The sequence below is a fragment of the Calypte anna genome, chromosome 4A (genome assembly GCF_003957555.1).
Source record: "Calypte anna isolate BGI_N300 chromosome 4A, bCalAnn1_v1.p, whole genome shotgun sequence".
Classification (NCBI taxonomy): Eukaryota; Metazoa; Chordata; class Aves; order Apodiformes; family Trochilidae; genus Calypte; species Calypte anna.
Window position 1 is genome coordinate 41,324,019 of NC_044248.1, and position 14,899 is coordinate 41,338,917.

The 14,899-nt window shown below is 38.0% G+C and overlaps 1 protein-coding gene across 1 annotated transcript in view; it reads left to right on the forward strand.

Annotated features, from left to right (window-relative positions):
• COL25A1 (collagen type XXV alpha 1 chain) overlaps positions 1-14,899 on the forward strand; it is a 256,844-nt gene that overhangs the window by 149,089 nt on the left and 92,856 nt on the right. Inside the window, exon 5 of the mRNA XM_030450322.1 lies at positions 4,758-4,775. Within this exon, the coding sequence (XP_030306182.1) occupies positions 4,758-4,775 (18 nt within the window). The remainder of the gene's footprint in view (positions 1-4,757; positions 4,776-14,899) is intronic.

Here is a 14,899-nt window from a genome sequence, read left to right on the forward strand (position 1 = left end):
GATGCATTATTTCATATGTTTGTTTATGTCTTTTGCCAAAATGACTGTTCCTTGGTTGCATGTTGAATTTTCTTTTGTTAAACAAAAGCTATTGCCTGGCTGCTTCCCACCATCCTGTTTTTGTTAATTATGTCTTGGATCTGCTCCATTTGTTGTTTCTTTTTTGTCACTTCATTCTCAAAATCTCTTCAAGGTATTACATTTAACTGCTGACACAGATTTATTCACCTTCTAAAGCCCACACTGTCCCCCAAATCTGTTAATTTTTTCCTTATCATCAGTGTTCCTCTGATTTAACTGTTCCATTTTCTTTTTTATTTTGACTTTTGATCATCCCAGGGTCCGATTGGTATGGATGGAAAGCTGGTAGGTGTTCAAAACCAATCTCATTTAGGTTTTACACATATGCCCTCCTGGCTTTTTTTTCATTGCTCATGCTGGAATATCTATTAATCCCACACTGCCTTCCTTTGGCAGAACTTCAACCTCAGTAGCATTTAACAGAGTCCCAAAAAGCCACTTCAGTCCCTTGTGTCTAACCAAGGAAGTGGAGTTCAGCCAGGCTACTCCTCTTTCCTCATAATTTTCTGACTGGGTTGGATCAGTGGAGAGACATCACCACTTGGGTGCTCTGTCCAGAGGATGCTCCACAGGAGTGGTTTGGTGACACCATTCAAACAGCAGGATATTACTTCTGACCACATCTCCATGGCTCTTGCTGGTTTCCTTTCTCCACAGATTCTTTTTTTTTTAATGTTTTAATTTCTCTACCTGGATTTTGTTGGCTAATTAGATCTGAACAGCCCCGTGTCTCATTTGAAATGCATTTGTGTGATATCCCACATGTTCTTTAGGGTGGTGCTACTTCAGTTGGAAATAACCTTTAATTTTATACAGTGCATTTGTAAATATATTTGTATATCTTTGTCTATTAATAGATTTTGGATTTATGAGCCTGGGAGTTTGTTCCTAGCTCTTTATACATTAAAATCATGCCAAAGCTGTGAAAATCCAGTGCCTGCTATTATTTTGCTCCCTGTCCTTCTCCTTTTCCAGGACACCCATTTCTTTAATACCTCAAATACATTTTTCTTTTCTGTCTTTCCATTTGCTACAAGCTCCATTTCCTCTGCAAGTTCAACTTGCTAATTTGTGGTGTCCACTTGCATTTTCTTCTCCCAAGACTTCTCCCTGAGCTCCTTCTCTCAGTCTCATTCTGCTGCTAAGGAACTTCTCTACAATGTTGGCAGCCTCAAGTCCATAGGCTTTTCCTTTAATCTCCTTTTTTACTAGATGGATACTTTACCTGTTGGCCTCAGCTAGACCTGGCAACACCACGTATCTTTTCTTTTAGTATCACTTACATATCAGCACCTAAAATCAGGTTAAATTGCTAGGAAGGGATTAACTGGTAACCACAGAAGAACTTTAATACCATCATGGTGTATTAGCACAGGCTGCCAAACTTAACCCCCTTGCAATAAAAAGTCATGCTAAATTAGAAAATAAGGATATAAAAGGGAAGGATCTTCTGGAGCTTTTGCTGAAACCACGATGTATTTTGCAGCTGTACTCACTTTGGTCACAAAGATTTGAAAAAGAACTAAATAAAAAGCAGCAATCAGTGGTAGAATCAAATACATGAGCAATGATCCAGAGGTTCAAAGCCTGATCAGTTATTGGTGTTGGGACTGTTCTATAAATTGATGCAAAGAGCAGCAGTCTGCTGGTAGCTAAAATGAATCAATTAAGAGAAACACTCCCAGCTACACCATTTAATTCCCCAAGTAGCAGGCATTGGGAGCACTTTATGCAGCATTAAGCCAGAGTGATTTCAGCAATCCTGGAGCCCTTTTGGGAACACGAGCACATTAAATGAGATTGAGCTTGCTCCAATGAGTTATAATCCCAGATTGTATTGATGTTAGAGGGGTTTATCATGGGCAAGACACTCAGAGCTTTATTCCTGACCCTTTCACAACACAGAAAAATGAGAGGCAGAGTTTTTCCTCTCCCACACTTGGCATTATTGCTGTGTGACAGTGACCCTTTGCCGTCCAGAAGGTCAGTGTTGTGATGCCTCTTTTTACCTGTGCTTTTTAAGCAGAGCTGATGAGATCCATAGTACAGTGCTTGCTGCATCCTCTGGGTAGTGGCACTTACTGGATCATTAGTAAAAAGGAGATATTATGCCATAGCTTTGGTAGTTAATATCTAAGAGTATCCAAAAACATTGAAGGACTGAGAACCACTGAAAAAAACCCAGAAAATAATTACCTTCCCTAATGCAAAATTCCTTCCGTGTCCTAGCCAACAGGATAAAAACAATCCCTCTGTGAATACATTTGTTTTCAGCCTCTGTATTTCCAATTAAATGCAAGATGATTGCAATACAGACAGCATATAGAAATTAAGAGTAATGCAACCTTCCCCATTACCTTCCCAAATTACCTTCCCCATTACCTCAGAGTTCTGGGTCGCCATGAAAAACAATTGTCCTATAAAAATCAGTCTCCAGCTTTCCTCCCTCCATGTTGTAGTCCTGATAAAAGAGTAATTCTATAGGCACTGTAACAGAAAGGCAAACTGGTAATGCATGTTGAGATTGGGAATAGAAAACGCTTTCCTGGGAGCATAATATTATCCCTGACAGTCAGGTCAGCATATGTTTGTGTTATATATGGATATCCCTTATATCATAAGGGATAAAACATAAATAAAGCATGTACCATGTGGATACATAGTAGCCTGTATGTTAGATTAACTAAAAAGTGCAAAATTTCAAGTCCTATCATTTAAATACATATATATCCTATTTATTTGCTTTCTACTGCTTTAAATCAACATTTTCAGACTTTGATAATTTTACACTTGTTTTTTTTTTTTTGTTTTAAAAATGTGTATATCTTCCCAAGAGTCTGTAAGGATTTAGTCATTGTGCTGCAGTTTTAGGCCTACTTGTGAGACAAATGTGTATCTAAAAGTTTGCATGCCTAGGTCTCAGTGTAGTTCATTTATACAAGTTTTTTGTACAGGCTGCCCAGTGCTGCAGCAGGAAGCAGTTCCTGAGGATTTTCGGGTCAGATGTAGTAGATGATATCTTAAAGCCTGCTGTGATAGGAAGACTGAGGCAAAATCTGATTGCTGATGGCTTTCAATTCTTTTAGTTAACCCAGTGTGATAGGTAACTTCATAGAACAGATCAATTCAGAATATTTTACATCATATTGGGAAGCCTCAGCCAGTATTTTTTGCCTAGGGTGCAGTGCTGTTGTAAGGAACTGATACACAATTGCAATACCTACAAGGAATGCTTTAGGTTGCCTTCAGTGTAAGGATAGGATGTATTTTACCATGTCAATGTTCCTCTGTAACTTTATATCTGATATTTCTCACACTTCAGAAAAACCTTTAAAAACTTGCACGTGACTTTAATGTTTTTCTGGATTTTAATTGAGCAGAAAATTCTTAGTTACTACAAGAAGGATTTTTCTTCAGCTGATTTTCTATTAAATAATTATTCCCAGTCAGAATTATTTCCCTCTGTTCCTCCTTTTTAAAAATCCCACAGAATAGTTGGAAGGAAGTTCTGGAGGAGACCTGGTGTAACCTCTCTGCTCTAAGCATCTAGAGCTGGTTGTCCAGATTCATCTCCCAAGGGTGGAGACTCCACAAACCTGAGCAACCTGTGCCAGTGCTTGGTTACCCTCACAAGAAAAATCTGTTTTCTGATGTTCAGACAGAAAAGTTTTAATTCTGTGTAGCACTGCCTTCTAGCTAAAGTGAGGAGGTTTTTTAAGTAGCCTCTCTTAAGCAGTTTCCTTCAATGAAAGAGATGTCATTTCAGTTCAACTGAAAACTCATTGAAGTTTCATTGAACACAAAAGCTAAGGTAGCCCAAGGAGTTTTAAGATTCTCTCTAGGGAGAAATACAGAAATATTTGTGTCTGTTTTACAGTGTGAGCTGATTGTCTGGGTGGTTGTAGCTCATGATCAGAGCTACTCTGCTTTTTGTGTTATCATTCAGCTTCATGCAGATAATTTGTGATGCATGAGCTAGAATAACTGATGGCTGGCACTGATATTTTTAGGGACCTCAGTGATAGGAAGCTTGCAGCAACCAGAGATCCATATCCCTCCTCTGTGCATCCGTTTGGCCAGGGATGATCCAAATGTGGTGTTAATAAATAAGGGAGAGAACTGACTGGCAAGGGTTTATCTACAGATGACTTACTGGTTTAAATATTGGTTTATACTTGCTTAAAACTGTGATGCTTGCAACAGTGGCAAAAAGACTGCTGTTTGCCCAGCAAAGTGTTTCTCCAGTTTTCAGACACTTTTTATTCAGCAGACATTAATTAAGACTTACTTGAAGCATTAGTCTGAGCTTTAATAGAGAAAAAGCTCCCAATACCTCCTTCTAAATCAGCTCAGCTTCTGTGAATTATTTCTCACTTGAGAGTGATTAAATTAGGTCTTCCTATAATTTCTAAACTGTGTTGTTCCAACTGTCAGAATTATGAAGTTTCTCAAATGCATGTTCAATCTTGTTGTAATTTATTTCTGGAATTGGTTACTTGCAAGAAAGTTGATCCATTTAAATTAAAATATTCAAATTAAATATAGATTTAAGTGTACAGAATCTGGACAGCTGGATTTTTTTTTCTTTCCTTATTAAAGAATACTTATTCAGTAATTTAAGGAGTTATTTCTTGTCAAAACTTTCCATAATCTTATTTTTTTTTCTTGCTTTTCAGGGTCAGCCTGGTCCTCAAGTAAGTGCCATCTCATTTTCCTACATAAGTTAAGGCTCAATTCAGGTTGTCTACAAATTCCTTTGATTTATTTTGTTATAATAAGCCAGAAACTGATCACCATAGCACAATTCAGTAAGGCAACTATTTCCCAGGAGAGGAAGATGGCCCAGCCCATATGGTTGTCTGAGTTCCCTCAGCTGTCTGACCAGATGGTGGGGTTAACAACCTAATACTGAGTAAAGCAAATCTCCCAACTATGGCTTGAAACTTTGCCACCTAACTTTAAAGCAAGGTAAAATAACTCAGCAAATGTGTAGCAAATGCAACACTTCAACTGCCTTTAAATCACATGCTAATAATGCTGCTATGAGCCAGGCAGCCCTCAGTTATTTTAAATATTGCACTGCTAGCCAGTTTGATTGATTGTATACACTGCTTTGCATTACTCCTGCTTTAGTTCAGAATAGTAGAATTTTGTCTTGTGAGCTTTAATTGAGGATGTGAAAATCTAGGGGGCTAAATTCAGTTCTGAGGCAGAAATGGGGCAGCAGTAAGGAAACATTAGAAAAAAATGGGATGTAAATTATTGGAGTTAAAGAGCAGTAGAGAAAAAAGATGATATGTAAATTATTGGAGTTAAAGAGCAGTAGAAAAATGTGGAAGAGGAAGGAAATAGGAGTGGGGGAAAAGCCAATACCAAGGTCAAACTTAGTGGAGTCAGCTGAAAATTCTAAGCTTTTGCAGGATTCTTTTTTTCTCTAAGCTTTGTTTGAGGATGCAGTGTGAGAAGTCAGCTCTGGTCTGTGGGACCAGCTCTGCCCAAGTGAGTTGCCTGAGCCAGGATTCCTGTTGAAGGGCTTTTATATTTCAGAATCATAGTTGAAAGTAAAAGCTTCACAGCCTTAATGACTAATTTTTTTTTTTTTTTTTAATTTTTAATTAGTATTTGCTAGAATAGAAAGTATGAACTTTCATACTCCATTTAATAGTATTGTGTAAGTGGTCCCTAGGTAGGGGAACCAACCCCCCCATAGCACTCATGTTTCCCAGTGACCTCCCAGTGTGTGACCTATGCAGAGAGATCTCTTTAGCCTGGAGAGATGAGGGGCTGGAGGTGCCACTGACTGCTTGGGGTCAGTGGAGACAGAGACTAATTCTGTGTGGCACTCCTGCTTTGAACAAGCTCTGCTGAGGACCTGGGGCTGTTGCTTGAGCCTGTGGGGTGCATTCTAGTTAATGTTGACTTGTCCTACCACCCATGGCTTTTCCCTCTGGGTTTTGATGCTCATCTCCCACATTTCAGTTGCTCAGAGAATGTCTCTTGCTTGTAAACAGCTCCTCAACCTTTGGAGCTCATCTCTCTACATAAAATACCCTGAGGTAGCTGCAGGCAAAGAACTGCTGTGGAGAGGGCAGCATTCAGTGCTCCTTCTAGGGCAGAAAAGCAGAGACATTTTGTCATGATGTTAAAAGAAGTGAGGTGCAAACCATAGGAAAGCCCCTCTAAAAATTCCAGCACCACCACCCCTAGTATCACCATCTTCTCCATGTCCTGAGCAATTACACAGAAAACAGGTACAAGGTGCTGGGACCCAGAAGAATTAGGATAGAAATTGTTATATTCTAGTTCCTCCCAGTGGAAAAGCTCATCTTACCATTATTCTTAATAATTATTCTTATTCTTAATACTGCCTTCCCCTCCCCCTTTCAGCTCCAGGTATCTGTATTGTGTAGGTATGGATGGACTCAGTCATTTTTGACTGGTGGATTGAGTCCAGGGATAATCCTTGCAAGGGCACTGGTGAGAAAGTCATCAAGGCATGAGACAGAGCAGCATTTATCTCTAGATCAAGATGCCTAAACCTAGAAGTTCTTTGTAGTTAAGGAAGGCTGAGTCAATACTCAGTGCACCTTGAGACCTCTTCAACTCCTTGTCAGCTCCTAGGGCTCAATGGCTGCCCCTGCATTCAGCCATTTGGTGCTGCATGAGATGATCCAGGGTCTCCAGCCTAGAGATGAAGGGCTGGGGGGCTGTGTTGGACCATTTTTGTGTCTGTCAGTCATGGGCAGCTGTCTTGGATACCTACAGAACTTCTCACATGTTGCATACATTTGTGCCTATTAATTATAAATTCTGATTCTAGGCAGCTACTGAACCTAAAAACCATTCTGCTGAATTGCTTTCTCACACAGGGTGACATCTATGACATCTTAGGCAGCTCCACTTAGGCTGTACATGTAGATGTCTTTCTTAAAATGAAGCCCAACTCTAGATAACTTCATGAGGTTATGTTTTAAAAAGGTTGAAAGCTGTGGTTGAAAATCTCAAGACTTTAAAAAATTATTTTTCAAGTATAGAAAGAAAACTGAAGTTGTTCACGTGCAAATAAAATGAGTAAAAACATGTTAGATGCATGAAGAGATGGCTTGTTATTTTTAACAGTTTTTGTTGTCTAGAAGTAAAACTCATGTAAATAGTAGAAAACAGTGCATTTAGTATCACAGTCAAGGAAGACAAAATGCTCCTTTATGAAATCCTGCTGAAGTGACACTATCAGCTATTAGAAATGTGGGACAACAGTTGAAAATGGGGTTGCTGTGATTTTGTCTCAGTCAACCAAGTGCTTTCTGCCTCAGATCCTCTCCCTGGCCTATCTCTAACTTTCTCTCCCATGTCAGCATCCACGAGCACTCTTTGTGGGGGACTTTGAGATACAGCAGCCCTGCAGATGCTTCTCCCTCTTTTTGGCAGCCGTTCAGCTCCGCATCAGAAAGGGACAAAAACTAATAATGACTGATACTTGTTTTCCTCTGTGTGAAATGTCTAGGGAAGTGATGTTATTTTAGCCTGAAATTTTCCACTGTTGCATGTGTGATAAAGGGTTACCATGGCAATCCTGGTGACAAATGTGTGCCTGTGGCTTTTTCACCGTCGAGCTGCAAGGGGATGTGAGTGGAGTCTTTTTGATTTCTGATGGCAGAGATTCTGACTCACAGTTAGGCTATTACTGGCTTCTGCTGTTAACAAAGCTGGTGGGATCCATTTTAACTTTTTGTTTTCTGTTATTTGTTAAGGCCTGTGGAAAAAAAAAATAACAGCAGGCTATAGTTTTCAACTAGTTTGGATGGCAGCAGTGTATGTAGGAAATTTATCACTTCCTAGAGAATACTGATGGTGGGGAGCATCCTAGACCATAAAAGAGTGGAGTGTCTGGTAGAGAGAAGGATGGGAAGAGGGGAGTGTAAAGAAAATGCATGTTAGGTCCTGTTTTCTCTTCAAGTTTGGGTAGTTTGGTTATTCACCAGGATGCCAAAATTTAAATTAAATGTTAAATATTCCTCTCAGTTCACACATGCCATTCAGTACTGGCTTGGTTGATAAGGTCAAATGATTGTGAATGTGTTTTGGTGGCTTTTTAAGGGTAAGGTACATAGTATGTACTGTTGACAAATGCTGCAAAGTGGCCTCAACCTGTCAGATCCTTAGAGCTGGACAGGCTTCTTCTGTTCTGATCACCATAATTAAAGTTTAATTCTCATTCAGTGGAGCTTTCCCACTTGCTTGCCATTTTCCTTCTTTTCTGAAGCTGTAATACAATTCCTGAACACTGCTGAAATTCTGTGATCTTTTTAGGGAACATGTAGACCATGTTGACTTGTGAACCTGAAGGAACACATGCCAACTTAATGGCTTTTCTCTTGATGTTAGTTGCCAAATAAGAAGCAAGGATTTAGCTCTTGGCTCCCACCAGGTTTATAACCATATAGCTCAGTCATTTTGGACCACACCAGAGAAAGCAGGAGGAGAAATCATGCTCCAAGCTTTGTTTACTATCTCATCTGGACAAAAGTATTTATGATACAAAACATGCAAGGAAAATACCTTCCCAGAAGGAGTTAATATATTTAATTGCTTTCAAGTACGTTGATTTCTCAGCTTTGTGTGTAATAAATATAGCAGAAGTTAATTTTGATAATAGAAAACATAGAAAAAATATAAATAAAATAAATAAATAAAATATAAAAAAGAAGAAAAAATACTTTTAAAATAGAAAACACTTCATTTTCCCCTGCTTGACTTGTGTAAACCTTGCTAGCTGTGAGTGTTAAATTCCTCTACATCCAAGCAGATGGCATTAGTGCAAATAAAAGGATTTTTTGCTTTGTGAAGGAGAGAGACCAGAATTGGGCAAATAATGTTGGGCTATCAGTTGTACAAAGACAAAACCACACATAAGTTCTAAACCCACAGAGATTAAGATCCTGGCATCAACAAGGCAAATTCTTGTACCACAGGATATTGTGCTCTGCTTCCAACATGGGTTTTTTCACTTGTCTTTTTCCACCCTTTTGCTAGGATTCGTGAAGGAGCCTCTAATGGTAGATTAATGACTTCCCTACAGTGCCCTGCTAAGTGAACTTCTTTGGAGATAATCAGAGGTTGTTAGAGCTCTGTTCATGTAGTGTCAGATGGCCAAAGCAGAGGCCAGGCTCTTACCCCAGCTGTGCAGCTCTGTTCTCTGCCCTGATGCTTTTGATTACAATTTCAGTAACACTCTCTGGAAATCTCCTGCTGAAATAGCAAGATGTTAATTTTTTTCACAGCATTTCCTAGAACTGGTGATTTATTTCTGATTTGTTTACTTGGTTCAGAAAAATACCAGATTTTAAATCTGTTAATGTAACAACTCCCCATTCAAAGCTAGGCTTTTATTTTCTACAAACACAGAGATGAGGATGTTAATTGTTCAGAATTCCATGGAAAGGCCTCTTCATTCAAGGTAATTTCAGCTCTGGATACTCTTGTAAAATAGGTTGTGCTGGTATGAAGGCAGCTTCTCATACTAAAATATAAGATCTCTCTCCAGAGTAGCTGCAATAGAGGAATAAAGCTTGGGAGATGGATTCTGGGAACAATTAAAGTTGTTTGACCCCAGATTTTTAGGAGTTGATCCCTTTGTTTCCTAGTTCACATAGTGACCATTTATTGTAATATTGCTTTGAAAAGCCAAGTTCTAGAATAAGAAAAAAAACCCCAAAAACCTAATTTATGAAACTCCAAAAGAAAACATGAAGGAGAGCTTTCTATTTGTCAGCTCATACCAGCTTTTCTTTATGTCTGCATCATTAATTTCTGAAAATAATTAGATTTGTTTCAATAAAATAAACATGAAGATGTTATTTACTTATTACATATACCAGCATAGATGTTATGGGGGATTTTATGTTGTTGTTCCATGTATTCACCAGAGCATCCTAAACCTTCTAGCAGCAAGACCTGGGAAATAAAACTAACTTGTAATCTCTAATTTGGTGTAGCATTGCCTAGCTTAACAAAGGATGTATGAGGGCAAAAACAAATGCAAGCCTAACACTGCATTTCTGAGCTCTGCAAAGAGTTGTCAAATGTAATTAAGAACTCTGAAATATTTCTTGTGTTACTAAACCATCAAATGACCTCTGTGTTTTCTTCCTCCTGTTGTACAGATGGCAGGAATACACCCGTGTGTTCTGTATTTTATTAGGAATTATGTCAAAGCAAAGTATTGCACTGTGTTCAAGAATATTATATAGTATTTTACTATCCTCCTGCACATGTTTTTAATTCAGTATTAAACTCCTACTGGCTTATTGTCTTTGCTGATCTTCACACTGTATTTCAGCTTTGAATTTCAGTTCAATTTGTTACAGAGCTGAGTAGTTGTGCTAGTTTAAAAAAAAGAAAAAGTTATAAAAACATGTATTTCATCAAGATTGTGGTGACTTAAAGATAACACTGTGATATCTAAGACTTTATCACAAGGTTTTTAAAATGCCAATTTCCTTGGTGTGACCCATTATCAACCCAGGGCCCTGGTGACTTCTGTGCTGGGAGCCTGAAAGTCCTGCAAACCAGAGGAGACTTGGGAGGTGGGGATGTCAGAGTCCAGGTGGAAGCTTCAGATTTTGTACTTTCCATTCTAAAATGACATTTTCCTCAAGCAAAATTTGACAGTGAGCAATCTTTGATATTGGTAGAAATGCTTCAGATTCTTTATACTGAATTCAGCATGAATTCATGGCATGAAAATGGCATGAAAAGCTCAGGTGATGGGCTATTCTTTCTTAGAAGTTTGAGGTAAATTTTGGGGAGAGAAAGAAGAGAAAAACAGAAAATGCAGCAGTTTCTTTCAGTGAAGTGTTTTGTGTACTGGCAGTAATGTTAATAATGACCATGGTATGGAAGTGAATATCCTGTTTGTGAGCTTAAATCCAGAATTCTATGTTTGAAAAATGCTTTGGCTGTCCCTGCAATAACGTAAGAGTTCCTAATCATTTTTTTTTCTGAGATCCTCTGTACCATTCAAGAGTTGTGAACTGCTGAGAAACATTTCAGAGAATCGTGTACTTTCAGAAATCCAATCCAGTTGTATTGCACAGTGTTAGTGATCACTTGCCAAAAAGAATAAATATCCATTTAAGTGTACATATACATATGTGTGTAATTTCCCCTGAAGATGTTCTGAATTTTGTAGACCAAACTATTAGTCTTGAGGAGAAAACTGTTTTGTTTTTAATAAACTTTATGTTGTCTTAAATTGCTTCCTGTAGAAGGAAAGACATTGCCAACCTTAAAGGTTACAAAAATCTCCTCAGTCATCTCACATTTATATATGTGTATAAAAGCCTTGGACTCTTTGTAGTCCATGCAAAAGTTTCTTTACATTTATCCAGTTTCAACTCAAACTTTACAAATCAGAACAGTTCTCCCAATAGCTCTGTGAAGTTCATCAATTGCAGTTTTCCCCTGTTGCAGATGAAGATACTGGGGAAGAGAAAGGAAAGATTTAGTTCTCCTCCTAGGGTTTGTTTGTCTTAATGCAGCACATCATTTATATGTGGTGTTTCTGGACTTTAATTAATTTCCATGTACTCATTGACTTCAAATAAATTAATCTGTGATTAAGGATGGACATATCCCCACCAAGACTGGATTATTACAGTTATTATTACAGTGTAAAATACTAATTACACTGTAATTGCCCCTTTTTAGCAAGGAATTGTAGGTAAGATAGTTAAGAGACACTTGCAGTAGCCTGGTGCTTACAGCTTGCCTCAGATGGGTTTGGGCAGTGTAACTTTTATCATGACATTTTTTAGGCAGTTCTTGGTAGAAGAACCTGAATTTGGGTCCTTCTGGAGCTTGGCATCTTTTTAAGGGACTCTTTAAAGGAATACAGGATGTGCAAGGAGAGGACAGGAAAAAAAGAAGGGTAAGAGCCTCAGAGAAATGTGTTTTAATACTTCACTAAAACACATTTTCCCCAAGCATTAGGATATCCTCAAAATAAAAAAGTTATGTAGGTTGTGAAGTAATTTTCTTTCTTTTAGGCTACACTGCAGTGTCAGAAGCCTTTCTGTCCCTTGGGCTACCTGTTGTTACCCAGCTGTGCCTTTACATTAGTAATTTATTGCCATTTTCTGTTAACCATTCATTATTTAGGTAACTTAACTCACCACTTCTTCCACAGTAGCATTGTATTTGCAGACAGCACTAAAGGAATATTTAAATCTTTCTTTGGCATTACACTGCTTCAGATGAGGAAATATATCCTGCACTGAGCAGTACAGTTTGGAAAAGGAAAAAAAAACAGTGGATGGGTGGATGGCATGGCTTAAAATGGGGATGAAGGAAACTCAGGATATTGCTACTGAAACAGGTCACAGCAAATGGAAGAAGGGAATTGATCTCCTCCTTTGAAAAGTCTGTATTAAAATCTGTTCACTGAAATCAAGTTTTATTACTGAAATACAGCAAAATATCTTAGCTGCAAAACCTTGTTTGGAAGTGAGCCATCCAGTTTTGCTCATTTACAAGTTCAGCCTTAGCTACTTTAATGTAAATGTGCCTTGATATGACAGCAGAATTGTTGAAATTAATTTTAGTGCTTTCAATAACAAATTTTGTGTTGTCTTTGATTTCCTTCAGAGAGGGAGATGGGAAAGGGGAAGGATCTGTCAGACCAGAATGAAACGGGTATGGGTCACAACAATTAAAGTGTTACTTTTCCTTCCTTGAATCACCTTATTTTTATCTCACCAGCTGCTTTGTTTTGAAGCTAGTCCTTCCTTTCAAATAGATGAACAGGGAGTTTTTAAAATATTTCAGTAATTGTTTTTTGTGTTTGTGAGTTAATTTTTTTCCTAGCTGTACCCTATGCAGCATCCCTTAATGAAGCATGTAAATCCTCTTGACCCAATTGCCAGTCACAGGAGGATCTGTCTGGGAGATATTTGCCTGCTTTTTTTCTACATAGTAGTAGTGGAGACACTAAAGGTGAAATATCCAAAAGGCTTGGAAAATCCAGAGTTTTGGAAGTCACAGTTCAGTGAGGTCAGGTTCAGCTCAGGTAGTGAGTGGCAGTGGTGAATCTCCATTGCTCTGGAACTTTCCCATTCCCTTGTTTGCTTGCTTTATTTTCTTTAAAGTGCTGGAAGTTCAGCCTCTCATCCTCATGAAAAGGGAACCTTTAAGTCAAACCAAAAAGACAAAACAGGCAAAGGAGGATGTCATTTCAGCTGCATTGTGTCAGAGCACTGAGCTTGCAGGAAAGCAACAAATGCCTTTGAATTACAGAAGCTACTGATCAAGTTTTAGGTAAAAATGACTGAAATATTAGAATGTGAGCTACTGTTTCTGAAAATAACAGGACCTTGTTAACTCCCAGTGAGGAGCTGTTTTCTTACTAGGCTGCTAGGAGTATGTAAGAGAGCTGGCCCATGGATAAAAATCTACCAAAGGAAGTATAAAAAATATTTAATAGTGTATTTTTCATCTCAAAAATCTGGAAGAAGGATTTCATTACTTTGATTGGCAGGAGGTATAATTTTTCTGTTCAGTTTCTATTGTGTTGGGAAAGAAAGCCAGGATGTACTTCCATGATCCCTGCAGTTTTATAGCCTCTAAATTCCACCAGACCATATTGGTCCTCCTTTTAAATCTTTTTTCTTTTTTTCTGCATTTTATTTATTTTCTTTATTTTTTTAATTATTGTTTTCCCAGGTTCTCATTTCCTTTTAAAGCTTTGCTTCCACAAAGCAGAAAGTTTTGTTTGGGTTGCTTACTGGTATAATTCTCCCTGGCAAGTGCAGAAAACTCCTCTGGAGTGATGCTATGCCCTTGTTACTCTAGTGAATGGGAATAACTGGGAGGTTAAGCAGTACTATTTAGTTTTTCTCCTTTCTCTAATATCCCTTCTGATGTTTAATGCAAAATTTAATGCTTGAAGCCTGTGGTGATGAAAACTGTTTGGAGCTACAACTTCATTCCTGCTTCAGTAGTTTGACACAAGGATAAATGCAGGAAATCTACCTTGAAAACTCTTTGCAGTCTAATTCTTTTCATTGTAAAACTGGAAAGCAGCCTTTAATTCTTCTTTTTCTACCTGTCACCCAGACATACTTCTTAATAGTTGTTTAATTCATTGCCTTGAATCCCTGCATCATTCCTGTTGACTGCAATGAACACTTATTAGTCAAAGTAGAAGACTCGAGTCAACTGCACTTTCTCTTGTTACTGAATCTTAAAAACTACTGAATCTTATAAAGAAGCCCATAATCTATTTATCAGTCTTGTCTATTCCATAGTTACCATGCTGTATATTCATTTTTTATTGTACTGTCTTTAAAAAATACTTTTAAAATAATGGATTGAACTCCAGAAATTTGTGTTTCTGTCTTTTTTTGATGTAACCAAGATTATTTCTTTGGATCTCCCTGGTACCTCTGGTGTTACTGAAAACAGAAACTCTGGATGTTTTCTTATAAAACGAGAGACTTAGCACTATGGTATTTTCTAGTTTCTGTTGGTTGGGGTTTTTTTGGTTGGATGGTTTTAAGGAGGTTTTTTTTTGTGTTTTTTGTTTTTTCCTGGTTTACACATTTAATAGCATGGGATTTCCTTTCTGGTGTTTTATTACAGTATTTACTCACAACTCTAATATCATCAATAAGCTCAGATTATCTGGCAAGTGGGAGAATGGAACAAGGCAGTGAGGACTGAGATTCAGGAATACTTTGCAGTAAGTGGTACTCCGGTGGCTTTTGACTTTGCCACAAGCCAATTTTTCATCTTTAACAATGTGCCCGAGTTTTCTGTCACC